The sequence below is a fragment of the Molothrus aeneus genome, chromosome 12, assembly GCF_037042795.1.
Source record: "Molothrus aeneus isolate 106 chromosome 12, BPBGC_Maene_1.0, whole genome shotgun sequence".
Classification (NCBI taxonomy): domain Eukaryota; kingdom Metazoa; phylum Chordata; class Aves; order Passeriformes; family Icteridae; genus Molothrus; species Molothrus aeneus.
This window is the reverse complement of record NC_089657.1, coordinates 8799691-8826987: the sequence shown is the minus strand read 5'-3', so window position 1 is coordinate 8826987 and position 27297 is coordinate 8799691. Positions and strand designations below refer to the sequence as shown.

The window sequence follows — 27297 nt, the reverse complement described above, 5'->3', positions numbered from 1 at the left end:
CGGCCGGGACGGGCCAAGCCCACGTACCGCTCAGGGTCCCGGCGGGCTCCGGGGGCGCTGGCACATCCCGGCCAGCTGGGGCTCCATGTGCTCGGCACCTGCCCAGCCTGCCCAGCCCTCCGTGGCACCTCCCCGAGCCTGATACCTCCTTATCTCCGTGCCTGGTGTGGCTGGGCTCAGCCCGCAGCGCCGGGAGCAGCTCCCCGCGGCAGGGAGAGCAGAACCCTCACTCACTGCTGCGGCCAGCAGCGCTTCCTGAGCAGGTTTTCTTCCCTTTGGCTCTTGCCTTTCTGGGAAACCTCGCCCAGGGTGGGCAGCAGCCTGACTTTCTGCTCTTTCACCAGAGCAGCACACTGGGCTGACAGGGGTGCTGCAATGGGAACAGGCGGGCATGAAGCCAGGAGTGGTGTTCCCCAAAGTTGGGTAAACCCAGAACAACCTGATCCGTCGAGATTTCCCCCCAGCTGTGCTGCATGTGTGTGGCTGGGCCTGAGTTCTGCTTTTTTGCCTGTCATTGACAGGAAGCTGGAGGTTCCTTTCCCAAATAAGCATTTATTTATCCAGCAACAGTCCTGAACTCAAACGAGTCCTGTGTTAACTAAAGGTACAGATTTAGGCTGTTTTATTTTTAATCGTTTATCATTGTTGTAATTATGGTTCTGAAGGAAGAAACCACTAGTGAAGTTAGCACTAGGGGCTATTTTTTCCAACGTTGCACTTCATTTACCTGGCAGCCAAGAACAAAAGTGTTTCCATTCCTTCTTTCCTTTTTCTTTTTCATTCTTACCACTTAGAAGAACCAAACATCTTCTCTTGGAGCTTTTAAAGCAATTTTCATCCAAGAACCAGTGGAGGAGTTTTGGGGGTGGCAGCAACAGTGCTGCCTTTGGGACTGCAGCTTGCACAGGGCTGGAGCAGAGCCCCTGTGGGAGCAATGCTGCTTCCTGATAATTAGTGTAATACCTGAAGGTGATCTCTGTATAAAGCTGTGCCCTGAGCCTTTCTTTGCTTCCCCCCAGTTCTGGTCCTCAGTGCTGGGCAAGAGGTGTAGGAGGTGCTGAACACTGGGGGAAATCACAGCCTCTAAACCAAGCCCTTCCAGACAGGGAGCAGAAAAGCAAACACACAGAAAAGCCTGGGCTCTGCATTGGGATAATTATTGCCCTCGGAAGGAAATTCTAGCTGTGGTGAGAGTCTGAGTTTAAACAGCACAGTCTAAATCAAAAACCTTCTTGCTCTCTGGGGAAATATCTCTCCTATTAGTTTGTTTAGCTGCTGGCAATAACCAGCTCAGCTCAATAACAAAGTGCCCTAAGCCCTGGAGCACCCGGCTCTCCTCCCTGCTGTGTCCCCTGCTTGCTGCCCTGCAGGAGCAGCCCCAGGGCACAGGGACTGTAACACCCTGGGGAGGGCTGTTCCATGCTGAGCTTCCCTCCTGTTTCAAGGGACCTGAGGCCAAATCCTCCATGGAGATGGAGCCATTTCTGCTGCTTGCAGAAGAAGTGACCAAAAACCATCAGCAGGGCCACGAGCCTCCAACAACGAAATCATGTGTGAAATGCTTCTGCTCTCTGGAACTGAACATTTCATCCAAGATGTTTCCCTGAAACCACAGGAAAGGATGGGGAGCTGTGGGCTTTCCTTGTGGCACACCCTGGTGTGGGGAGCCCTCATGCCCCATCTCTGCATCCTGTGGTAGCCCAGGTTTTGCCCATCCACTGTGGCACACAGCAAAAATGGGCTTTTAAATCCCACCTAACATTAGGGAATGTGTCGAGTGCTGGGAGTGGGGCACCAGCTAAATTTTGACTCAGCAAATAATTTACTGGTGTGGAGAAATTAGATCTACCAAACCTTATTTGCAGGCTCCCTCAGGGGGTTCTGCATGATATAGTAAAAGAGGAATTAAGAAAAAAAATAATAGATGTGGTATCAAAAAGCTGCCAGACTGGGGAATGAATAATCAATGGTGCAAACTCACTGCACTGATCAGCAGCACTCTGGTAGACCAGCAGGAGCGAGCTGGTGGGTGAGGAGCTGCTCTCCTCCCTCCATGTGTCAACACTGGGTGCATTGACCCTCACTGTGGGAAGCATTGGGACACTGGTGCCAAGTGAAGAAAGTGGCTGCAGGACTGTCCCTCCCAGGATGTGGAAGTTCAGCACTGGGAGGTTTCCCCCTGCGATCCCTGGTTGGGCTCTGCAGTGCCCAGGGAAAGCTGCTTTTCAGGAGTGAGCTCACTGGGACAAACTGATGACAAATTCTCTTAGGAAAGGTTTGGCCACTGATAAGCACAGTGGGTGTATGGTTTCAGATTGCTCCTCCAGAAGTACTGCAAGTGTTACGTGTAGCTTCTCGGAAAGGAAACGCTCTGTACCTCCCGTGTTTGTGTTAAACACCACCCGCACTCCCGCATGCCACATGCGAGGCTGAGGGAGGGAGCGAGGGCTGTCCCTGCAGCCACACCTCCCACCTGTGCTGCTGCAGGATTATTCACCCTGCCCTGAGCAATCCCGGCCCTGTGCTCACCTCTCCTCTGGCCCTTCTGCAGAGCTCATAATCAGCGCTGTTCCAGCGGCCAAGGAGTGAATCATGCCGGCAAACCCATGACACATCCCCGAGGTTCCGCGGGTCACCGAGCATCCGGCACAGCTCCCTCCTGCCGGATGGGAGGAATTGCGTGAGGACAGAGTTTTACAGGAGGGCTGATATAGGAGGGCGAGGCAGCAGGTGCTGCGTGGCCGGCAGGGATGGATAATCGGTGTGCCGGCTGCCGGGGGTGCTGTTGTGCAGCGCATCCCAATGCCCAGCCCCGGCTGCGTTGCTGCACGGAAAGGGATCCGGGGGACTCACAGCCGCTGGTATATTGAACAGAAATTATCTCGTGCCGTGCTCAGCCCCTGGTCTGTGGGCCCAGCACAGCCAATCTGCTTTTATTGTTCTGCAGGACTCCTCTGCAACAGAACGATGACAAATACCAGGAATTAGCGCGGTGTAATTACTCCGTATTAGCTGAATTCACAGTATAGACACAGATCATAAACAGCCATTGATTATTCCTAATTTCACATTTTTACCATTCTGAATTGAAGCAATTATGCCTGTCTGAGGGAATTAACTTCTCTTTCAACCCTGCAGGTTCCCAGTTACTGCCCTTCCTTTCAGAGACATTTTTACTGCTGAAAAAAAGGACGGACATTCAACACAAATCCTTCCCTACCTCTAAAATAAAATGTCCTCCCCTTCCCCCATCTCCTCAGTCCCTAAATCCCTCTGACTTTGCAGCCCAAAAGTTGCTCCTTTTTCTGCCAGCTATCTCAAGATTCAGGTGGCTGCTTGGTGTGTTCTGTGGCAGCTGGGCCTCAGCTCGTTGCACCCTGGGCTGCTGCAGGGGCATCAGCAGCCCTGGCTCTTGGTGCAGGTGTTGCAAAGTTGCCTGTGGGAAGGGGCCTGGGCACACCAAGGGTCAACATCCATCTCCTGTTGCTCGTTGGTCCATGCAAGCAGTGCTCCTGTTTAAGCATTGTCTCCCTTTTGAAATAGGCCGGGACATGAATCCAAAAGCCAATCTGAGCCCCTGGTGAAATCGTGTTGGGGGCCTCTGTCTCCAGGGTAACACCTGCACCTTTCCAGACAAGAGGCTGGTAGACCTCAGCACTCCTTTGCTACAGACTGCAGGCAGTATTAAAAAAAAAGCATGTAGATATAAATTATTAATATTTGCATGGGAAATTTCTAACCCTATTAGTATGATATTGCTGAATTTGTTTCTTGCGCCCAGGCAGTGATTTCATTACAAAGGGTAGCAGAGCGTAATGCCAGCTCTGCTGTGCTGGCTTGCTCAGTTAATGATGGGAGGGGCAAGAATCTGTTGTTTGTCGATGGCACAAGGCCTTTGGGACTTTTCTTTTGCTTTGCCCCGGGTACATACTGAGGGGTGGTGGGTGACTGCCACCGGGCACGTGCTGCACTCACAGATGTGCTAGGGTGCCAAGCTGGACCTAGGGGGCTCAGCCCAGAGGAAAGGAGACTCAGGAAGGTCATTTCTGCTCCCTACAGCTCCCTGAAAGGAGGTTGTTGCCACATGGGAGTCGGTCTCTTCTCCCAAGTAATGAGCAACAGGACAAGAGGAAGTGAACTCAAGCAGTATGGGGGAGTTCTAGATTGGATATTAGGAGCAATTTATTCACCAAAAGGGTTGTCAAGAATTGGAACAGGCTGACCAGGGAGGAGGATGAGTCACTGGAGGGATTTAAAAGATGTGTAGATGTGGCTCATGGGTCATGGTTTAGTGGTGAACTGGGCAGTGCTGGCGGAACTGTTGGACTTGATGATCTTAGGAAGTTTTTTCTGACCTAAACAACCCCATGATTATAAAGTTCTATAAAGGGATGAGGGTCTGAAAAACCTCTGGTCCAAAGCCCTTCCCATTGCTGGCTTCAGACAGGGAGTTATTTATTCCAGGCAGTGGCTGTGACCATCGAGCAGCAGCAGCAGTTTTTTATTGCATCCATTCTAGGACACTGAAGAAAGATTATGCATGCTTGCACCATGCCAGCTTTTTATTAGATTGCAGGCAGGGGTTAAACTGATCCTTGTCAGCACAAATATAATGCCCAGGGTGATGGGAGCAGCATAAATTGAGGACAAGAGGTGGCCACTTTTACCACGGCTCTCAAGAATGCTCTGCTGTTTTACTGCATCGTTTGCTCTTTAATTGGGACATTTCCCTCTGGCCAGGGGATGTCTTTCCTTTTTTTGCCAATGAGGTGCAATAAATAAATGGGCTGAGACAAGACTCTGAGGGGAGGTGCAGTGCAGAGGGCAGATGAGTGACTGTACCAGAGCCCTTTGAATGTCCCCAGTTTGCCACAGTGGCACCTGATCTCTCCCAAGCTGGGGACATGGGCAGGGGCTGTCTTCTTGTGGCAGGGGGTGGCAGTAGTGCAAATCACACAGGTGCTTCACCCATTTGTCACCTCCATTTTTTTCAGAGTACTGACATCATCAGGTGATGGACCTTAGTGCTGGCTGAGTGGGGTGTTTGTTTGTAGCCAGTTCTGGTGTGTCTGTGTCATTGAAAAGCAAATATTAAAAGGAGCACATGACAGTCCTGCACATGGGGCCAGCCAGAGCTGCTGGTTGGTTACAGCAGAGCAGGACAGGGGGGTCTGGCCACCCCAGCTTGGGCCTGCAGGGCATCTGGGGGTAAATAAGGTTCTCGTTCACTTGTCCTGTTATTATTTACCTGCAGTAGTAAATTAATTAGATGTCTTCCAGCCCCCTTCCCCACCCTCCCTGTGCTGCCAGCAGAGGAAATCCTGCTTTTGTGCTGCTAATGGACCTCACAGATCCAATAAAACATTACAGTGCAGACAAAACGTCTCTTTAAAAGCGCAATAGAAATTCAAACTCTCCATTGAGAACAAAGCCAGTGGGGCTTTTTGCATCTCCTGTTTTTATAGTATTTTGTAACATTTGTAAAGTAGATCACTTTCATCGAGGGAGTCTATCTTCTCTCCCAAGCTGTAATTCCTAGACTCTTTAAAGAAGATTTCTGCTCACAAAGGAAATAAAAGATAGAAATATGATGCTCTCTGACATTTGAACACACTACTGAGAATCTGAATTAAAACGAACAAACTCAGAAAGTATCATTTATACAGCAATCAACTTTAAAAAGTCACCATCTGCTAAGAGTTACCACCCGGTGTAGCTGTGTCTTTACTGCCAGGCAGAGAATAGGAAATAACTCAGGGGCTCTGCTGCACCTGCTGGGTTTTTCCTGGCGCCGCGCACACTCTGAGCTGTGCTGGCAGGGGAGCCACAGGGTGCCTATTGCAGCTCTCCTTCTACTCCAGCTCACTACAGAACATAATTCTGAATACAGCTGCCATTAGCAGGGAGGATTTGGGGCTGTTCAAGTTACAGCTTAGTATCAGCTTTTCAAAAAGTCTAAAGGGCAAGAGAAATGACCACAGCTGGAACAAGGGACCGGGATGTGGTTTATATTTAGAGATCTGATTTTTTTCCTTGCTTGCTGCTCACCTCCTTGCTGTCCCCCACCTCAATGACATTTCCTGGTTTCTCATTGCCCTTTTCTAGTTTTGTCTTCCTATTTCATCATAATAGATGATAAAATTACCAAATTCTTTGCCCTGTGCAATCTGTCTAGTGCTCGCCTTGCATTTTGGTCTTCCACTGCTCATCGCCTCCTAGAAAGGTTGTGAACTTTTTGATATAAAAACTTCCCATCAAATTTTATGTCTTCCACCAAGACCACTCTGTGTTCAGGTGATTCTTAGCGCAATTTAATCCTCTGTGCTGCCAGTGCTCAGTGCCATTCCCTCTGTCTTGGAAATTGTGATGGTTTCCCTCTGACCTCTCCACGCACAAGACTCAACTATGGCAACACAATTGCATGCACCACTTCAAATCTTTGGTTTTTTTGGAAGGAGCTGGGAACTGAGCTGCATTCATGAGGTGCATCAGTTGAAAAAGAGTGGAAAGGCTTGTGCAAGTAATTTCTGCATTGTCTGCCTTGAGTTTTATATAACAGCACCAAGTGCTGGGAAGCTGTCATGGCTTACCCCCACTGTTTCCCATCACTGTGCAACATTTATCACAGACTGGTTCAGATGCAAGTAAACAAGCCACAAGAAATGAATTAAGAAGAAAAAGTGTCCCATCAAATTTCTCTTGTGTCTGTGCCATCACTGAACCCCATCACTGCCAGGGCTGCTGAGTGGCATCATCATTATTTGGGCTGATGCAACAACACCCATCATGGCAGGCAATTGCATCCCTCTCCCCTTTTAGGACTTTTAAGCCTCTCACCCCATCCCTCAGGAGGCCATTGTGTCCTGTCTCCTTTCCAAGGTCTTGTCTTGTTGCAGAGGCTGAGTAAGGGATTATAGAAAGTCATGTTACTTTGTGCCTGGGGAAAGATGCTTTTGTCCTCACCCTCAGTTATCCATTCCTGTGTGTGTTTGTAGCTTTGTGCTGGCTTTGGGAATGAGAGTGCCCGCAGTCCTTGTTGACTTGCTTTAAGGGTTTTAATTGCATTTAATCACAGAGGTCTAATTAAAGTTTGGAGGCTTTATTTCAGGGCAGTTAATAGATAAATTAGTTAAATTAATTGTGGTTTGTTGTACACAGAGATACCCTTGGTTTGGCAGAAGGGCAATGAACACATGCTCTGATGACAAATATTTCCAGCCTGGCCGGTGGATCTGGAATGCCCAAACCTCTGGAGACTGAAGGTTGGTGTTACAGGATGTGGGGCTGTGAGTGTCTTCTTCTGGCTTTCTATCATCATCTCCATCATCAGTCATACAACCTCATTTATTGCAAAATTAAATAACTCTTTAAAAGCTGGATAGGAATCTGCTGTGAAGGATGTAAATACCCTGCACAGGGGCAATTGCCCAGTGCCAACGTGGTCTGTTCAAGGTTAAGTTTTACATTTTAAGCTTCTTTTAGGTGGGGGATAAACCTTAGGAAGATTCAGAAAGCAGGGTGACACTGCCTTGAAGGACACCAAATAACATTTCTATTTTCCCCTGCAAATCAGCTGCCTTGGGAACCCACGCTCACATTCATTGGTGACCTGCTTTGGATTTATCACCAGGAAAAATCAACATGTGCTGAATTGTCTATAATCCCTCCTCAGATGGAGGGGGTTGAATGAGCTGGGATTTTGTTGCTTTGTTGAGATGAAATGTAATTACCTTATGGGGCTTTGCATGGTGTGTTAAATTCTGCCAGTATTAAAGTGTGATACAAGCTATAGAACTGTGCTACTTGCTGAAGATTTATGGAATAAAAGGTATAATTTCACACTTCACTGCATTTTATTTTGAAGTTGGATGTTGACGTGCTTTTCAGTTGTTTAGATGTGTTTATTTAGCCTTTACTCTTGGTTGAGACAAGCAGGCTGAGGGATTTGATGAGTGAGAGGCTGGAGTTGCCTTCCCCACTTGCCAAAGGAGATGCCTGAGAATGTGAAACCCCAGGCTGGAGCCCTGAGCCAGTGTCCCTTATGGTGACAATGCACCAACAGCTCAAGCATTGTGGGTTTAGAGGGTGAAAAGTCTTTCTCCTGTCTGCTGTATTTCAATAGTTTATGTTTGCCTTTTCTCTACTCCAGAGGATGTTCAGCCATGATGCAGCTCACAGCCAGTTTTCCCCCAGAGCAAATGGCTGATGCTGCCAAAGGAAATGGTAAAATTTGTGCAAAATTTGAAATGTTAAAAATAAATTTGAAATGGTAAAAAAGTGCAAATTCCTCCAGAGCTTTTCAATACAGACTGGCCAAACATGAGGGACATTTGTGTAACACATCACAGACATTCCCTCATGACTGAGGCAGTGCATGATGCTGTTCCACATCAATGAATGGCACTTCTAGAGCATCCAAAAATTCACCATTGGTGAGAATTCTTATAGCTGGACTCCTGTGTTTGACTCAAGAGAACTGATAACAGAACTAATGACTCCCTTAATGAACACACACACACACACACACACTGTAGCTGAGCCAAGCTGGGTGAAAACTCCTTGCACTTCTGTCTGTACTTCCTTGAAAACTGCTTGGCTTTAATATCCATCAACTTCTGTGTAGGACAGTAGTTCATTTTAAGGAATGATTCCATGTGCCATTTTGTACCACTGGCTAATTACCTGAAAAACATTATAAAGATTTTTTTTTCATGCATCTCCATAAGAAGAATCCACCTATTTTCCCCCCTTTTGTTCCCACCTCCCACAGTCACTGAGGATCCATCCAGGAGCTGCAGGGAGAGTGGTGCAGTTCCTGAGGAGTCAGGGTGAAGGCAAGAATCAAGGCCTTTGGGCTGCCCAGGGTCCTTCACCACAGCTCTGCCATCCTTGGAAGGGGAAATTGTTAATCCAGACTAAAGACACTCATATTCAGCCTATGAACCCCCAAACCCTCAGGCTGCCTGCACTGTGGTGAGCTGCTGTTCTGAATACCTCAGCAGCTCCTTCCCAAATAACCTGATTTTGCAGACCCTCCAGCTGGTGCTCACCAGTGATGTGTGCTGGGGGGAGCTGCTGTTTGCCCCAATGCTGATGGACACAGGACACTGCAGCTCCAGCTTCAGACCAAACCCAGGGCTCTGTGTCCTTCCAGTGACTCTCGCACATCCCATGCTAATCCACTCATCCAGGAGGAACACCTATTTCAGGAAAGACTTTCCTTTTGGCCAGGACTGACTAAAAATAGTCCAGATCCAAGCAGTTGTTGGTGAGTTTCCAGCCTGCCTCAGCTGCAAGGCTCCAACGTGAGGGAAGCGTTCCTGGAAGAGCCGTCTCATAACGCGGCGCTGGAGGAGAGTTCCAGGAAAGGGCCACCCTGCTCCTGGCTCTGTGTCCACAGCAGCTGTAGGTGACAGTAAGTCTCAGGGTTTCTGTGCTTGAGATGACTCTGAGGTGTTAGAAAGTCTCTTTTTCCCAGCCCCGAGATCAAAGGAGGAGTCAGGATTCTTTGGCTGTGGTTTTCAAGGTTATTTATTCTCTGTTACCTGTAACATTCTTTTTCTGACCTGCTCAGGCCTGTCTAGCGAGTTGGTCCGTGGCACACTGACCACCCCAGAGGCAGTGTTATCTTTTTATACTAAAAACTACGTGTACATTATTTACAATACTTTTCCAATACCTATCACCTATGTTAGGCAGTGAGTTCCTACTCTAAACCAATCCAAAAGTGCCACCATCACCCAGAAGATGGAGGCTAGGAAGAAGAAAGAAGAAGTCACACCCAAATTCCTCCATCTTGGCTTCTGAACCCTCATCCTTAAAAACCCTAAAATTCTCTTTTTCTATCTTGTGACAAACTATCATTCTACTTAAACTCTCATGGCTTGTGAATCCTCATGTAAGGTTGGTGATTTTTTCCATGGGTTAAAATCAAAGGCTCAGGTGTCTGTGGCCTCGTGCCAAGGTCTCTGTGCCCCCGGCCAGGGGCTCCAGCCATCCAGGGCACCCAGAGGGATGTCCTGGGTTCTGACAAGTCAGCAGCTCCCTGGCCCTGCAAAAGCCTTTGCAGCCATTTGGGGCTTTCTGCTGCCATCTGCCAGCTGCCACCTGGCCACCAGCTCCTCCCTGGTGCTGCCAGTGCAGCCAGGCAGTGACCAGGGCACGGCAGCTCTGCCCGCTGCACCCACCCAGCCCCAGCTGTGGGACCACACCTGGAGAGACCCTCCTGGCAGTGACCACTGGAGCTGCTTCACAAGACAGAGACCTGAGTAAATCCAGCACTGAACTGAAGCTGCTTTAGAGCCTGGGGCTCCTTTGGAACAGGCACTGCAGCCATGGTGAGCTCTGTGCCTCTGTGCTCCCTCATTGGGGTGTTTGCTGTCTTGTTACAGCTAATAGATGACTATTATTAATATAAAGTTCATTTTTTCCCTAATAATTCCCTGAACTCATCAGCCTTTTCTGGTACTAAAACACCTCCCTTGTGCCCTGTTTCACCTGCTTTAATATTACTTCATGGGAGTTGTTATCTCCTAGAAAAACATTGCAAACTGTGGGATAGAGCTCTGTGGGGTGTGTACAACACAGCTCACAGCCCCCTCCCGGCCAACCCTCACACAATGTGCTGATGCTGAGCTTCACAGCAGCATCTTGATTTTAACTATTTAATAAAGGCTCAAAACTGCTTTCTTAGAGAGCCTGCATCTATAATTATTTTCTCCATGAAGTAATTTTGGTTTCACAGGTAAACACCAATCTCAGCAATTTCCACTTTTAATACACAATCTGATTTAGGGCTAAACATCCTCTGCCTGCTAAATAGGTATTTATTACAAGCAAGCTGGCCTGACACCCTTCCTCACCACCCAGGTTTTCCTTCCCCCTACACAATAATTATGGTTTTTGGGGGGGAAAAATGTGTTACAACACATGCCTGAGGGGGGCCTGAGCAGTTTAACAAGGTTTAATTACAACATTAGCAGTGTGGGCGAAGCATACAAGTAAACAAGTCATAAATCAGCTCATAAAAGGAGCAGAATAACCCCCTTCCACCCACACTGACTGCAGATTGCACTGCACAAGGGGTGTCCTGGTGTTTGGGGTACACAGGAGGTGTGCAGATTTGGGTGCCAGCGAGCTGCTTACAGCCACAAATATCCCCAAGAGCTGGGTGCCACCTCCTGTTGCCCCAGGAATGACCCTTGTGGGATGAGAGGCTCCTGCTCCTCATCCCACACATGATTGGAGCTTTTCCAGGATCTCCTTCCACCAGGATCAGGGTGCTCCTGTCTGCTTGGCCATGGGCTGTTCCACTCACCAGCCACTGCAAACAGTGTCCTCTCTCCAGCTTGGATTCCCTAGGGAAGCAGTGATGATCTGCAACATCTGGATTGCTTTTTCCAGAGGAGCTTTGGGAATGCCCATAGTGATGTGGCAGCAGGTGTCCCCCTGCCCAGAGGGGATTGGCATCAGATGCTCATCCAGAACCACTGTGGTCAATGAACCATGAGTTAAGAAGGATTTACCTGACACTGTGAGAGAGCTCTTAAGAGCTGTTAGAATGTGCTCAGTGATCCAGCTACACAAATGTGCCAATGTGCTTGATATAAGATTTTAACTGCTTTAAAATATAGTTACAGGCTATTGCATAAAGGAGAAACAGTGTCTTAACTATTCACAGGCATTGAATCTGCTTTACTTTATCATGTGTTATAGTGATTTATGCAAGATACAAAAAACAATTGTCAAAAATGTGAAAGAAAAATTCAAAGCCAAAAGCACAGCCATTTGTTCTGATAACATCTGGTAATGTGTTAATGCAGGGGAAAAGAAACATCGGTGCTGCAAATGGAAAGGGACCATTCAGCAAACTAAACTCTTCCCTGGGAAAAAAATTTCCACAGAATAATAATTATCCATTAGCTTTAAAATAAACTACAAGTTAATAGGTGTTTTCCTAGCATATAACACGCTTTTCCAGGGAAAACAAATCTATCACCAAATGAATTTGTATTTCTAATGCTCTTTATTTTCATGATTGGATCAAAACAAAGCCTTGTGAAGATAGAAAAAAAAAGATGCCCTAGAAGAATAAAGGGTTATAATTCAGTCAAGGTTTCATAATGGCACTGCATACACACTGCAGTGGAAAGAGAGCCTTGAGACTGAATTAGTGCCTGAACATTTTGTGCAAAATTCTTCATTGTTACAGGGCCTTGCCAGTTCATATTTATGTGGTTTATAAGGTGTCACGTAGTTGTACATTTTAATCTCCTGGCACTGAGTTTATTGCTGAGAGGGCTGCAGAGCTGGAGGTGTCAGAGGACCAGGAAGGGAAAGCAAATTTGTGAATTAGCACCCTTATCCTTATTTCACTGGGTTCTTTATGCAGACCCCTACAAATGTGTGTGACCAGGATTTTCTGGGCTCAGGGTGCACATGGATGGGCTCAGCAGAGCCCAGGGAGGAAGGCAGGTCCCAGGGAGTGGGGCAGTGGCAGCAGCTCCTGGTTCAGCAGCTGGGCTCTGCCTGGCACTCAGTGCTGCAATCCAGATGTAAATTTGACTACAGACAGCTCATTCCCATTTAAACAATGCATCATTAACCTGCAACAGTGGCAAAGTGTTCCCACGATGACCTTCAATGTGATGAGTGCACAGTGATATCAAACCCCCTGTTTCACTTGGAGGAAGGTATAAATACCTTAAATACCTTCTGTCTGTGTGTGTGTAGCTCTTAGGTGGCTCTGGAGGGGAAGTGGGAGCAGGAGGTGGGATGATGGATCCGTGTGAGCTGACCCTCTTGTCCTGGGTGTCTCAGAACCTGCTGTGGGTTGGTTTGCTTATGAGCTGGAAGTTAACAGGAGATACCAGTAAAAGATAACAGGAGATATCAGTAAAAGTCCTTGGAGCACTTTACAGACTGACAGACTGGCAGACACTTCCTTCTGTTGGCACATGAGGATTTATAGATGATGTTAAATGAGGTGTAGTGCACAGCAAGGACACTGCAAGGTATCCCTGGCACCATGAGCTGCCAGGCCCTCAGCACCCCCAGCTCCTCTGCTGTGGCACTCACCCATGGCAGGATGAAGCTGTTTCAGGCAGAGGTGGAGGATTCTTCATGCTTTGCACTGGGCTGAGTGCAGAGCCCCAGCCTGGCTCTAACTGTGCAGAGGGGAAGGTTTCTTTATGAAACACATCCTTCATGATATCATCTGTTGTTTGCTGCTCAGGACATGATGCCCTGGGCTCCTGTCTGGGGGTCTCCCAGCAAGTGTTTGGCTCTGACCCCTTTGGTATCACCCCAGAGAAGGCAGCACTGGGACAGGGCACCCTGGGACCCTTGGTGCACTGGGGGAAGCGTGAGGCACTGCAGAGGAGCAGCAGTTTGTTGGGGATGGCAGGAGCCCTTCAGGGGTGTCCAGACTGTCTCACGTGGTCCCTGTCCATCCCTGTTTTCCTCTGCTCAGTCCTCACACTGTGATGGGCAGCCCCTGCAAGGATGTGCCTGCACACAGTTAAATGACTCAGTTTCACCTCAGTTTCACTAACATTTCAGAGCACTGACACAATGGTATTCCTCCTAGAGGCCCCTCTCAATCCCCAGTGAGAAAACAGCAGCCTAAGGTACAGGAAACTTGCATGGGATGTTTGCTGAGCTTTGTGTATTCATTAGAAAATTACTCAGTGCTGTAATAAATACATCCAGAGCTTTGATATTTTGCACATCAGGTGGTAGAACAGTAGCTGGGAATAGATTGCCTGTATGGAGGTTTCTGCCTTGAGTGCTGCAGCAGCAGATGGTCTAATAAATATGCAGTGCTCTAAAACAACGTCAGTAATTTCTGTGACCTCAGGTTTTTTGGTCTCCCATGCAGATAAAGTGCACAATCATCCAATAATAAACTTTTTCATCAAAGAACCCCCTAAGCAGACTAATGTAAACATCTTTTGAAGTACACTAGCAGTTTGTACTGGGAGCCTAGCTGGGTTTCTTTATGAAAAGTGTTTTACTGTTGTTCTATGGGTCAGTGCAGAGAATCCACCATTGGCATACCTGAACCTCTTCTCTGGCAGAGGCCAGGTGAGGATACCTGTGAGGACTGGGATTAGAACACAGTGTTAGTCCCCAGGAGCAATCCAGCCACAATGCAAAAGTAAAATTGCATTTTATTTAATGGCTCTTGATAGCAGTTTTCTTCTGCTGGTTTGTAACCTGTTTCTGTAATCTTTCAAACCTGTCTGTTCTTCAAAACTCCTGGTGAAAGAACATGATAACAAATTAAACTCTGAGATGTGCTGAAGATGTCCCAGCTGCAGGGATGATCACCACCTGCTCTGGCTTTAGCAGAATGTCCTGGCCCTGCAGCCCACGCTGGACCCTTGTGCTGAGGGCTGGGAGCCAAAACAGCTGCTCAGGGGTTGCCATCTCCTTTCTCTTCCAGTGCTGAGGGGATTTCTGTGCAGACACCTTGAAGGACACCAGTGCAGGGGCTGTGTAAGCAGAGGGACCCGTCTGGGCCACGTTTTGACAGAACTAGAAAAACAACCTTGGTTACAAGCATAATTCTGGTGCTGGGACACCTGGTGTTTGCTCTGGCCTTGTGCTCACCTCCAGAAATGTCTCCCAGCTCCTCAGCATCCCCAGCCCAAGCCCACTCTCATCTGCCATGCAGACTGGATGGCACATACTTGGAAAGGGATTAAAAGCATCACAAGGCTGTTGATTCACCACTGCTTTACCACAGGAACTTTCATAATCACTCTTACCATGCAGTTTAATGCCCACAGATCATTTGTGTGCTTGAAAACTGTCAAACTTGGAAACAGAACTGCTTTAGAGTGGTGTGATAGGGGCAAAATCCTGCTCAGGTCTTGGCACCCTGGGCTGCTGCATTGGGGCCCTTGGGGGCTCATGGCTGTTCCTGGGCTTCATCCAGGACTCTGCATTTGTGCTGCTGACAATGCCTGCAGCAGGATCCCTGAACATCACAGTCAGAAATGCCTCTGCAGCTGCTAATGAGCAAGTTAAACACCAAATAAGAAGAAATGACAAATATTGTTGTTACACTTACATATTCCCATGGGTATCATCAAGCCAAGCTTTCAGTTTATCAGGGAAGTGAATTTAAATAGTTTTTTTCAAGATGCCAAAAAAGGTGGCAGATAAGGATGCCAAGTTTCTATAGTAACCATGAGAAAAGCAGTGATTAACAGCAATACCACATAGGAAAGACTGGATTGTCTTGTCATTTTACATGTAGCCCATTGCTAAAAAATTAAAGTTTTTTTTTGAAAAAAAGAAAAACCCCATGGAAAAAAATTGAATATAAAAGACATTATGCAAAATTATTTTCTAGGATTTTCCAGCCTATGTATCCTTGCCACTTGACTTAGTGTTTAGAGGCTGAGTCTCTGAACAGAATGCTTTTTGGCAGAAGAATATGTGAATAATAAAGCAGGACTTTTCATATTTTCTCACCTAGTAACCCAGGCAGCAAAGGAGAAAAATCAATATTGATTTCTTACTGTAAGCTCCTTAGGACAGAGTGTGTTCTTTGTTTGGCACAATGAGGCTCAGGTACAGACAACACTTGGGTACAAGACTGTGAAGTCTTAGAGCTGCTGGGAGGAGCCCACGTGGCAGCACAAGGTACCAGGCTTAGTGATCTGCACCTCGGTGCTGCTGCTCTCACACACACCTGAGGGCTGAAACCTGGTTGGACTTTGGAGAAAACCATGGCAGATGGACCTGAGACAAAAAGAATGAGAGGTGAGGAGAATCATTGCAGCAACATAGAAACACACTGCTCTGGGCTGTGTTTTAAAGCAACAAAAGTAATTGAAAAGATTTCTTCTTACTTCTGAACTATCTGAAAGCTGGTTGACTGTTTCTTAGCAAGCAGAAACAAAGCAAAGATATCAGTTACATCTCACATGTGTAAGGAACATAGAAAGGCCTGAGAGACCAATTGGTTGACTTGTGATCTGTTGACTCCTGCAGCTCTACTAACCTAACTTCCTCTATTTTTAATGCAGGTCCAAGGAACATTAATGAAGCCTTACTAAAATTTACTGCATTTCAAAATTTGTGTTCCCAAAATTCATAACTGATGCCAGGTTTGTAGAAATAAATCCCTGCAGTTTCATTTATGAAACTTTATGCCCAGACCCAGGTACTTTTACCTGTTGGAAAGCATGCTCTAGTGAAAACTGTGATTCTCATGACCTCAACCATTGCACATGACTGCTAAGAGCAAATCTCTGTGTTCCTCATCACTTGCCACAACTGCTGGCTTTGACAAATTGGCTCAACAAAGCCCCTGCTGTGTGTCAGCAGTGCTTTAGTTTGAGGTTCACAGGATGATGATTAAGAAAAACATTGTGAGCAAAACTCAGAGTCCTTGTGAGCCTGTGGTGCTGCTCAAGGCAGAGGTGTTGTTCACAGCCTCGTGGCAATCAATCCCCACGGATGCTGGAGACATAAAGCTGCTAAATAGAACACAAAGGGCAAGGATCCCAAACTGCTGATCCTGAAAAGCAGGTTACAGCTGCTTACTTGTAAAATACTACTGTGCTAATGACAAGAAAACAGATCCTAATTGTGCTTGGCTATGAACTGGGAGCAACAGACTCGCCCTGAACCTACTGTCAGTCCTCACTTGACTCCTTAGCTCATTAAAGGCAGGGATAAGAGAGTGGAGCCACCAAGGACTCCCTTTTGCCCAAGCTTTGGATGCCTAGTGGTGCATTTCTGTGTGTGACAGGTCAGAGACTGCCAGGACAAGCACATCCACCCAGACAGGCCCTGGCAGGCAATCCCCCTGACACCAGTTTGCAGCCAGTATTTAGCTGGGGTCTGTTCTCCCAAGGGAGTGGCTACATCAGGGACTCAGTCTGGACTCAGTGGTGCCCTGGAACACCCAACCTCTCCTGTGAGACATGTGGCTATGAAAGAAAATTAATGACATATTTTAAATACCCTTGCCACACACAGAGGGAGTGTGGTCCTGATCACTAAATGATGCTAAAATGGCCAGATATGCACAAGTATGTACAAGCCAGCATCTGATTTTTGAAAGTCAAAATTATGATTTCATTGAACTTTTAAACTGATTATGGCATTAGCAAGAACAGTACAAATCTTTCTGGCTAAGGCAGGGTAAGTAAATTATCTCAGTGCAGTATCTGTCTTCCTGTGGATTTCAGTGCTACTCTTGCTTGAATCAATTTGTGATGATATGTTTGTACCTGCCACAGAGCCAAATACACAATCTGATCTTATGCCAAGCCACTATTAACAACTGCATTTTCAATTGATTCTAGGATATTCATTAACTGGAATCTACAATTACATATAATTTACAGGCATATAATTTTAAATCACTTGCACTGAGCTTACTAAGCTCACTTTATGACATTCAAATACATTATTCTTAAAAATTCACTGAGTAGTCAGCTTGAAAATAATTACAGTGGGATAGCAGTGGATATAATCAAGTAGAAACTTAGAACAAGAATGATCAGAAATGCCTATAGATCACTTTTGCCATGTGCCTTTCACATTTCCCTTCAGGAAAGTGTTCTGTACTGGACTGGTGGGCTCCAGAGCTGTTCCACTGACTCAACTCCATTAAAACAAAACTCCTTGGACTCCTTGTGTCATGGACAACTCCTAAGCAACACCTTTTCTCCTACACCTGGCAGCTGGTGTTTCAGTGATTGATTTACCCTTTAGACAAGGGTCCTGCTGGGTGGGGGATGCTCTTGGCAAGCAGCACTGCTCCTGCTCTGGGGCTGGGAATGTTGGGCTCAGCTTGGAGCTGAGCAGCAGCCAGAAACATCAGGGTCAGGTTAACTGGATTTTACATCAAAGAACACTACACAGTATCCATGCACAGTAATAAATCCATGAATAAATAAAACAAATAAAATACATGCACGCTATTTGATTAATTTTATATAGTGATTTCATTTTCAAATGCTACATATGTTCTGCTCTTTATCTGTATTCTTTCTCTGTGATCATTGTGTATTCTTTGTGTAGAGTTATTTTACATAGCATAAAAGCAAAATGCACAGTGATGCAGGAAATTTAAAACTCCAAGTTGGAACTTAGGGCCCTCACTGAAAACTGCACTGAGACCCAACAGAGATGTGTTAAATGAATTGCATTATTTTATTGCAAGGTGTAGTGGAGAACCTCACACAAACATGTTGGACCTGCCCTCCAAGCACAGCTTCCCACAGGAATCACAAACCCACCTCCCTGCCTTACCTGACACAAGACTCCACTTTGGGAGTGTTGGACCAACCCCTCCCCACTCCTCAGCCCTGTGCTGTTACAGCTGATGGCAGCTGATACCCTCAGCACCTCACAACATACACAGTAAACAAGTAAAGTTTTTTTATTTGAGTAAAACCATGATTTACACATAAACACCACCAACCTTCTTGATTCAGCTTCATTTGTTTTCATATGGAAGCTGTGAATATTGGAAATAAATTAGACTAGCAAATAACTGTCTTAGACACAAGGAACTTTTATGCTATGCGATCTTCCACTGCATTACAATTTAATACAAAGCTATAAAAATAGGACATTGTTTGCCAAATATATTAATTTGGTTGCAAAACTATTGTTTAATTTAAGTTTCAAATTATATAATAAATTACATGGCTCAGTCAGATTTTGCAAGAAGTTAGAAGATACTGTGAATACAAAATAATTCCCTCTCATGTTCTGACTATGCCAATTCGTAGTATTTCCCAGAATTTGGGTCAAAGTAACAGTTCAGAAATGGATCATACAAAAGAGTCAAAACTTCCTCATCTTCTTCAGCACTGGGGTCATCTTCACCTGTGTGAAGTGGAGAACGTAAGAATAAATCACTCTTATTCCCTCAAACAATAACATGGAAATATCTTTCTATCAGATGTGACATTTTTTCTTTCAAATGTATAATCTTCTGACTTCTGAATTGTTGCCTTCAAGATAACAGCAATTCACATTTTTATTATATTTCTGAAGACTTGTACTTAACTTGAGGTGGAATGAGGTCAGCTGGAGTTTGCTTAACACCTGGACTTTTCAAAGTTCAATGGAGCAGTTCACCAAAAGTACCTTTACTAATGGTGGAAAAAAGTATTCTTAAGTGGTATTTTCCTCAATAACCTTCTTAATAATTTTTTAGCTTGAACAAGGAGACAGTCAGGGCATACTTAAGGCTTGTAAGAATGAAAGAATTTGGATGTCTGGTATCCAATATGTCACCTGAATATCCAGGATAGGTAAATCTGTGCAAAAGATCTTTCAATATCATAGAGGAAAAAAGATTCTTCCAGATAATAAAAATTTTAAATCTAACTTGTCTAAAGTTGTATAAAATGCAAGAAAACTTTCAGGTAACTGAAATGAATCTTTAGTCTAAAATACACTGATAAAGCCCTACAGGCTTTTCTTACAGATGCTTTATATATTATAGATTCTTTTCTGAACCTGTGTGTCTTTCATATAAGCTAAATTTAAGTCAGATGATCTACAGCTTTTTGATAGGAGATAATTCACAGCTGAATGCAATCTGTACCTTGGATTTCATCATGTTCATCCCATCCTCAGCCTGCTAATATTGAGTGCTTTGCATATCCCAAAGCTCTATGACAAGTAATGGCCTGTTATGCAAACAGCAATGGTTTCACAACTCTATTTTCAGCCAGGATCACACAGCAATAAATGGGGAACATTATCTGGAGACCAGAAAGCAACTTGGTGCATTTGATGCATACAAGAGTGTGCACTTCATCCCTTCAGAAGAGATTTCAGTTTTGTTTCCTCAGTACCATCTAACAAATACCATCAGAAAGAAACTGTCCTTTACCCTAACAAGAGATAAGAAGGCAAAGCCAAATTGTTTCCCTCTTGCTGTGGGTGCTTCATCAGGCCTGGGGAACTAAATGAGGTCAACTGGGATATTTTGTTTGGACAGCTCTTGGGAAAAGTGATGCAGTGCAGAAAGAAGGAGAAGAACTGAATGTGGTTTTCTCCATTTCAGATCACAGTACACAAGCAAATGGTGTTCATGCCTCACTCCCTCACACAGCCTCACAATTTCACCTGAAACCATGCTGTTATTTCCACTGCATTCTTCCTTTTATTATTTTGCTTTCCAGTGCCTGTGCTTCACTTTAAATGATTCTCTTTTCTCCTCTAAGCTTAAATGTCTCTCCCTCTTTACCTTGGAACTGGTCACTCAGTATACTCCCTGATTTGAGTTAGGAATAAGAAATTCTTCAGCCTCATCAGAGCTATACCTCTTTTCCCATGTGCCTTGAATTCATACCAAATCAAAATCATATTGCAACCAGGACTAGCTGGATTTATACCTTTGTATCAACAATTCCCTGCATGTATTTTCATGTGACCAAAAGGAGAACTTAGTTTTCTAGACCTATCTTGTTTTTAAAGTCAAGCTTCTTTCTTTTAGCAGCTCACAAGACCCCCAAATTCATTATAAGGCATTTCTAGGCGTTGCAACACATTTCCAGTGGCAGGATGGAGTATTCAGTTCTGAGCAGACATATGAAAACCTCCTTGCTTCTTCCTGAATAGAGGTACTAATTAAATTAAATGATATTCTTCTAAAAGACTCCAGTAGCATGTAATGGTTGTGTTAGAAGTTGTCTTTCTTGTTTCAAGTGGTACATTTTGGGCAACCTGACCATAGATAGGAAAGAAATGCTTGCAGCCAAATTAACTGGTCAACAGGTCACTTTCAAAGAAAATTTCCATCATTGCCACCACCCACACTTTTGGGGTTGAAGCTGCTCAGAATTGCATGAAAAAACTTCTTTGCAGTTTAATTTGCATCTCATGGTGAAAGCAGAATCAAAGCTTTTGTTCTTAAATAATAAAAAAATTAAATGGTATTTTAGGTGAGAAAATAATTTGATTTTAAGTGAAAACTGAGGTCTGTGATGTACATTACAGAGGGATGAGTGGTTTGTTGTTGAACTGAAAGAAGACTGAGGGTAGCTAGTACCTGTAAATACCTGTTATATGAAATGAAATGCTGTCCCACTGAAATCAGGGGGGCCATTGTTTTTCTGGAAAAAGACTTGATCAAGATGTCTAAACCCAGACAACAAAGAACAAGGAAGGCATGTAGCAGCTTTTTCTGAACTCAGAAATGAATGTAAAGATAACCGTGTTATGTGGATTATGTCAACAGTGTTTACAAAGTCACCACTATGGAGAACTAAAATAAATAATTTCCCTTTTCACAGAAATATATTTTTATCTTATTCTAGGTTTTAATATTAGAAAACACCTTGTAGCAAATCTTACTTTAAGAGACATGGATCATATTCTGACTCTGATGGAAGTCAAATGCACTGGATCAGCTGTCAGCAGATGGTCTGGTGGAAAGAACACTGCTGGTATTTTCTCCAAGGTGATCCTTGAACTACAGTTCTCAAATCTATCCTGTAATTATGTACTGCAGGGTCACCATATGAATACTGTCAGCAGCTGTGGCCCAAAAGGAACACTGTGTGGTTCCTAGAGTTTTATAACCTTATCCCTTGGTCTTAAGGCCAAGATACCATAAAGTAAGCTCCAGAACATTTATAGCTTTATCACTGTCACTTTATTTGGAGATTTTCTTGCTATGTCAAGATAAACAAAATTGTATATACCCCAGAAACATCAGTGCCCAATAATGGAAAAATCTATGGAAATTTATTGTATTTATGAGTCTAATTTTTCCTCTTTTTGTATTGGGAAACCTGTTGAATAGAAGACATCTTCTCATTGCATCTCACCATTTAACTAATGGATGGTGCAAATGTTAAGAAAGGAACTACAGAGTGAAATCCTTTCTTAGAAAGGAATCACTTTCCCCCCAAAAGTTAAGCCTCAACTTAAAGATTTCTTTAAAATATAAGAATTGACCAATCTTTATTAATTTACTAATGCTATACTATTTTTATTTAAGGATACTTTTAGATAAAATTCCTATCTGGAATAGAGTATGACTCATTGCAGATTTTCAGGGCTGTTTATATGGTTTTGTTATTTTGTGATACTTGGAACACTGGAAAACTGCACAGAGTAAATAATCTTGGGACACTTCCCAATATGAGAATTAAGTAATTTTCTAATGTGATATTAAATAATCAAAAAAAGGTGAGGCTGAGCAGAGCAGCAGAATTTTCTGGAATGGATTTGAGCATTCAGTTTGTTGTTCAGATCTGGTATATAACTGTCAGTAATGAACCAGCTCTTTTGCCACACAAATTACTGACCTCAAGTGAATTGAATAAGGAAAAAATGTCTTTCCCAGAGCCCTCAAGATATATCACAGGACACAATTTATCTAGCACCTCTTTCAAAAATGATACTCCAAACCATCTAGTTAGCATGGTCCATTACATTTTTTTAAACCAAGGTATCTAGGAAAATACCCAGGTTCTGATGTTTGATGGGGATGATCTAATCTGGCAGCCTTTATCACACAGCACTGCAGCTTCTCTGCTGCTTTCATAGAGAGGGGTTCCAGTAGCTCAGAAAAATCCAAACTGTCCTGTTTGGGGAGGGAAGGTCATGGAATGGCTTTGTTGTTCTCTCTTATTTCTTGGAGAAATGATCCTTTCAGTACAGCAGGGTTTTTTGAGTATCTGGAGACAGAAAATTTCTGTATGAAGTTATCAAAATTACAAACATCCTACATATACATGAGTCAGAATTTTGCTCAATGAAGGTATAAAAATAAAAGGCAAAAAAAAAAAAAAAGCTATGGTATATAGATAATTTCTCTTCAAATGTGCAATCACAGGCACATGATGTAAAATATTTCAGCTTAAAGAAAAATGAGTTTAGGAACAATTCACAAAACAGTTTGGAAATTCTAGTGTGGAGAACAGGAGAAATAGGAATTCCCAAATATACTTATTTTTCAAAGCTTTTTAAAGATACTAACACAATTAAAAAATTACAGATTTACTGCAACAAGCCTTGGATTTCATAATACTAATGAAAAACATTCTCTGGGACCTTTCATGAATTTTTATCCAATGTGCCTATAGCTCAAGGATGACTCTTCAATTCTGCTTGGCTTATTTAGGACCCTTAACACAACATATTACTTGATTCTTCAAAGCAAGGTCCCTTCCTGACAGAAAAATTGTATTTTGCTGTCACCAACAATTACAAGTCTATGTCTATGAAAATGTTCCCAATTTGAGGGGCATAATTTATTTTAGACAGTAAATCACTGAGACATCTTTACCCCTTGGACAGCCAGAACAGAGGGGTCAGATTTATGAGAGCTCCCAGCGAATTCCTGAGACCTGAAGAAAAATGGAAATGTCCAAGGCCAGGTTGGACCTGGCTGAGGGAAGGTGTCCCTGTCCATGGCAGGGGGGTTGGAACTGGACCCCAAGGTCCCCTTCAGCCCAAACCATTTTGTGATACTCTGTGATGATGATCCTTCTACCCTGTTTCCTAACATAAATGATAAGAAAAAGGGCATTTGAGGAAAACAAGGTATTTTCTTTATTCTGCTGTTGACTTTCCAGTTTCAGTTAAGGTCTTTACCATTCTCTAAGCAAACACCATTAATAAGCAAAAGCCTCTAACTCTGGTGACAACAGTCCTCAGGAAATCACTCTAAGATTTCATTTAAAGCTAAATCTGCAATTTTTCTTCATAAGAGAAGTATCTCTTATGCAAGTATAATCATGCCTCTGAATGTTTAGTCCTTGTGTTCTTACGTAGGTTTGCCATCTCCATTAGCATAAATTCCTTATTTTTAACAAATAAAATGCATTTTTTATGAGCTAATCTGTATAGAGCCAGAACACCAGGAAACAGGCACTGCATGCTATTCTTCTAGCAAAGGCAAATAATACTACATGGAAAACTCTGCTGCCTTGAGCTGAGATTCGTAAACAAGGGAACTTAAAACCAAAAAGTGGTAGGATAGAAAACTATGAGAAAGCAGTACCAGCACTACAGAAAGAACATTTAGAAGTGTCTTTCTGCCCAGGTTCTTTTCATTGTCTTCATAAATTCCTACCTGGAGGTCTCTGTTTTGCTGAAGATTTAGTGTTCTCTTCTAGTTGTTGGCTTCCAGGAATGGCAGGGGGACTGAACACATTTAACAAGTCCCTGAAAAATACAAATCAAAATATCATCTATAAAAACCCAGTTTGTGTTCCTGTTTTTTTCTAATTCTTTTGATTATTTAAAAAAAAAGCCAGAAGAAATCTCAGGTTGTCAAGTATTCTGAAACAAAATCAAGCTGGATTTTATTATTATAAAAATAAACTTTACAGTTAATATAATTATTAAATATTAAGGCTTTCTCCATTCAGGCCTTTTAACCTCTTCTGTTCACATTAAAATCTGTGGTTTAAGTCAGGTTTTCTTTTCAGATATCAGCTGGTGTGGCTGTCTCAGCACAGGGTGTACAAGTATCACACAGAGTTATCCTCTGAAAGCCTACAGGACCCATCAGATGAACAGCCTGTGGGAGTCAATTTGATTAAAAATCCTTACCCCCTTTAAAGAAAGAGGCTCAAAGACAATCACAAGATGTGTTTGGTTTGGTTACCACTGACTTGGCAGTGCTTGGTCCCCCTGCAGTTGGGTGACACAGAATGTGGTGTGACATTCCCTGTCTGCATGGATGGTGAGTTAGAGCTGAGCTCAGACAGAAATGGATGCCACAAACAGTTTTCTGAAGAGGAAACATTGGATTGAGTCTGAATGTTGTTGTTGATATGGGGGGGGGGAAACATTCTAAATATTTCTATCCATTTCCTATTATAAAATCTTGTATGGAATAGAGAAAAAATTGTTACTGAACATGATTCTACCTACTGGCAGGACAGTATAGAAGACTCTTATCACAGGTGTCCTGTTTCTATTTTACTTCTGTAAAGAAAAATATTTTGATGGGATCTTCATCATAGAGGAGAGGGTACTTCTATTTATGGACAAATTCTGTCTGTTCTGGACACTAGTGTCATAACTTCTAAGAATTATTTTCATGCTATCATACATTCATGCAAAGGTCAATGTTCCTTTCACATACCCCACTTTATGAAACACTGTCTTTGATTGTTGCAGCTCAGATAAAGGAAAACAGAACAGCTGTTTTTTTTGTTGCAAACTGCATTGCAGTGACAAAGTCACTCATATACTATCTATCAGAGAAGGATAGCCCTGGAAGGACACATCCATGTCCAAAGACATTCTTTGTTCAGGTGACCATGTCTTGTAATTCCTTTCACGTATGAAATAAATCTCTGCACACTGTGCATAGCTGAAGTTTCCTTAAATTCCCATCTATCCTCTCCAGCAGTAAAGAGCTGTAACACATTAAAGCTTCCATATCATCATTAACTTGACTGAACAACTGCAAGTCAACACTTGAACACAAAGTTTGAGGGACCTCAATGAATCACCTCATTTTGATAGAACCAGATCCAAATTTTTTGACCAAACTATTTCACTGCAAGGCAAGAGGTATGGAAGGGGATAAATTCCCATATGTTTGCTTCATGCTGATGGAGCAGTGCAGCTCTAAAGAGTAAATTAAACTTGGTTTGGGACTGATTTATCTTATGTCTGGCTGTTCCAACAGCTGGCACAAAAGCACCATGCATGTGAACTTGTGCTACAGGCTGGGGAGATGAGCCAGAGCTGGAGAGGTAACTTCAACATCCATGGCTTTGTCTAAAAGGGATACATTTTTCCAGATTTCCAGAGAAGTCTGTCAGATTTCTTTACATTCCAGACTGTAATTGTCTCAACTTGATTGTCCAACACCAAGGAAATAGGTAACACACTTCTAGTTTCTGAAAAGCCTCTATAATCTCATGTACAAGTTGCTTCTGTCAGAGAAATCTGGCAAGGCTCAGTCATCTGGTACAATTGCTAAAATATGCTGACTGCTTTGGTTTTTTTTTTTCTGCTACTTCTGCTACTTCTGACTTGTTATTGATTCTACATCATCTCCTGTTGGCATGTGTGCATAATCTGGGTTGAATCTGGGGACAACCACCTATCTGTTTGCAGTCAAAATGGAAAAAACCAATTTTCTGCCTCAGGAAACAGAACTGTTGGTGTAGAAACCCAGCAAGTAGCATGGCAGATTTAAAGGAAGAGATATTGAATTTTCCATCATGTCAAAATGTAAAAAACATACTTTAAAATTTCCTTATAGCATCATGTTATTTTCACATACATGGCCGACCTCCCAGCCAATCCTTCTCTTCTGCTGTTCAGCCAAGGCCACTGGGAGTTGGTACAACCAATGCCCACAGCCTTGTCTGTCATTGTCACCTTATCTGCATTCCCTGAATGCAGCCAAAGCCTCTTTGTCTACACCAAAGCCTCAGAAGTTTCAGGAATAACAATTAAATGCAGGCTGTACTCAGTAACATGGTGGAGTGTATTTTCCATTGCTGTCCCTTGCCTGTGTGGTTTGATCTGCCTGAAAATCAGCCCCAAACCCACGAGACTCTGCCCATCCTCACAGCAGGGGCCGGCAGCACAAAGCAGCAGCACCAGCCTGATTCTCTACAACTGCACTGAAACAAAGCCAGCCAAGGCAAAGGTGATCTCAGAGAGATTGCATCAAATTTGGGGCAGGTAAGGAAGTATTGTGAGGGCTAAATAACACCTCTGCTTCCCAAGCTGCCTTTCCTTCCACAGTCACTACAGCCTTTGCAGAAGGCAGTGATGTCTGAGAGCCAGAGAAGAGAATCTTTCTGCTGGGACAACTGCTGAAACAAAAGTGCAAGAGAGAGACAGACAGTGCTCACTTCTGAAGAGAATTATCTTAGTCACACCAACACAGTTACAAAATAGAAAAGCTTTAGAGTACATATGCAGTTCTACCAGTCTGGTATAAACCAGAAGCATTTAAAGATTTGTGTTTTTCATATAAAACACGTATCAGGGAATTCCTAAAGAAAATAGGACCTGTAAAGCAGAGAGGATGTCAGCATGAAGGAAAGAAAGCTGGTAAGGTAATTACCTCCAATGGAAAAGAAAGAGGCAAAACATGGAGAAAACAATGAGGGAGCAAGGTAATAATATGTTGTTAAAATTAAATAAGATGTTGTTAATATTTAATAATGTGTTGTTAAAACCAGTATTTGTGCTATATTAATAGGTTCGATTACTCAGGATATTGATGAATTTTAGTTTGAAGTCTCATATCTGGAAGATCTGCATGAAATATTAAGTCTGAGAAATCAGAGATGGGATGATTTTTTGAGGAGCCAG

The 27297-nt window shown here is 43.7% G+C and overlaps 1 protein-coding gene and 1 long non-coding RNA gene across 3 annotated transcripts in view; one reads left to right on the top strand and one right to left on the bottom strand.

Moving 5' to 3' along the window:
• LOC136561564 (uncharacterized) overlaps positions 1 to 27297 on the top strand; it is a 43500-nt gene that overhangs the window by 11342 nt on the left and 4861 nt on the right. Inside the window, exon 2 of the long non-coding RNA XR_010784366.1 lies at positions 7159 to 7262. This is a non-coding gene — a long non-coding RNA (uncharacterized lncRNA). The remainder of the gene's footprint in view (positions 1 to 7158; positions 7263 to 27297) is intronic.
• The window catches only part of CFAP20DC (CFAP20 domain containing), a 67529-nt gene continuing 58626 nt past the window's right edge, over positions 18395 to 27297 (bottom strand). Inside the window, exons 17-18 of one of the 2 annotated variants that reach the window (XM_066557919.1) lie at positions 24077 to 24168; positions 18395 to 18861 (exon numbers count right to left, since the gene is read on the bottom strand). In XM_066557919.1, the coding sequence (XP_066414016.1) occupies positions 18749 to 18861; positions 24077 to 24168 (205 nt within the window). In that variant the 3' untranslated portion in view covers positions 18395 to 18748. Of the gene's footprint in view, positions 22677 to 24076; positions 24169 to 27297 lie in introns of both variants that reach the window. The other variant, XM_066557920.1, reaches the window with a different exon arrangement.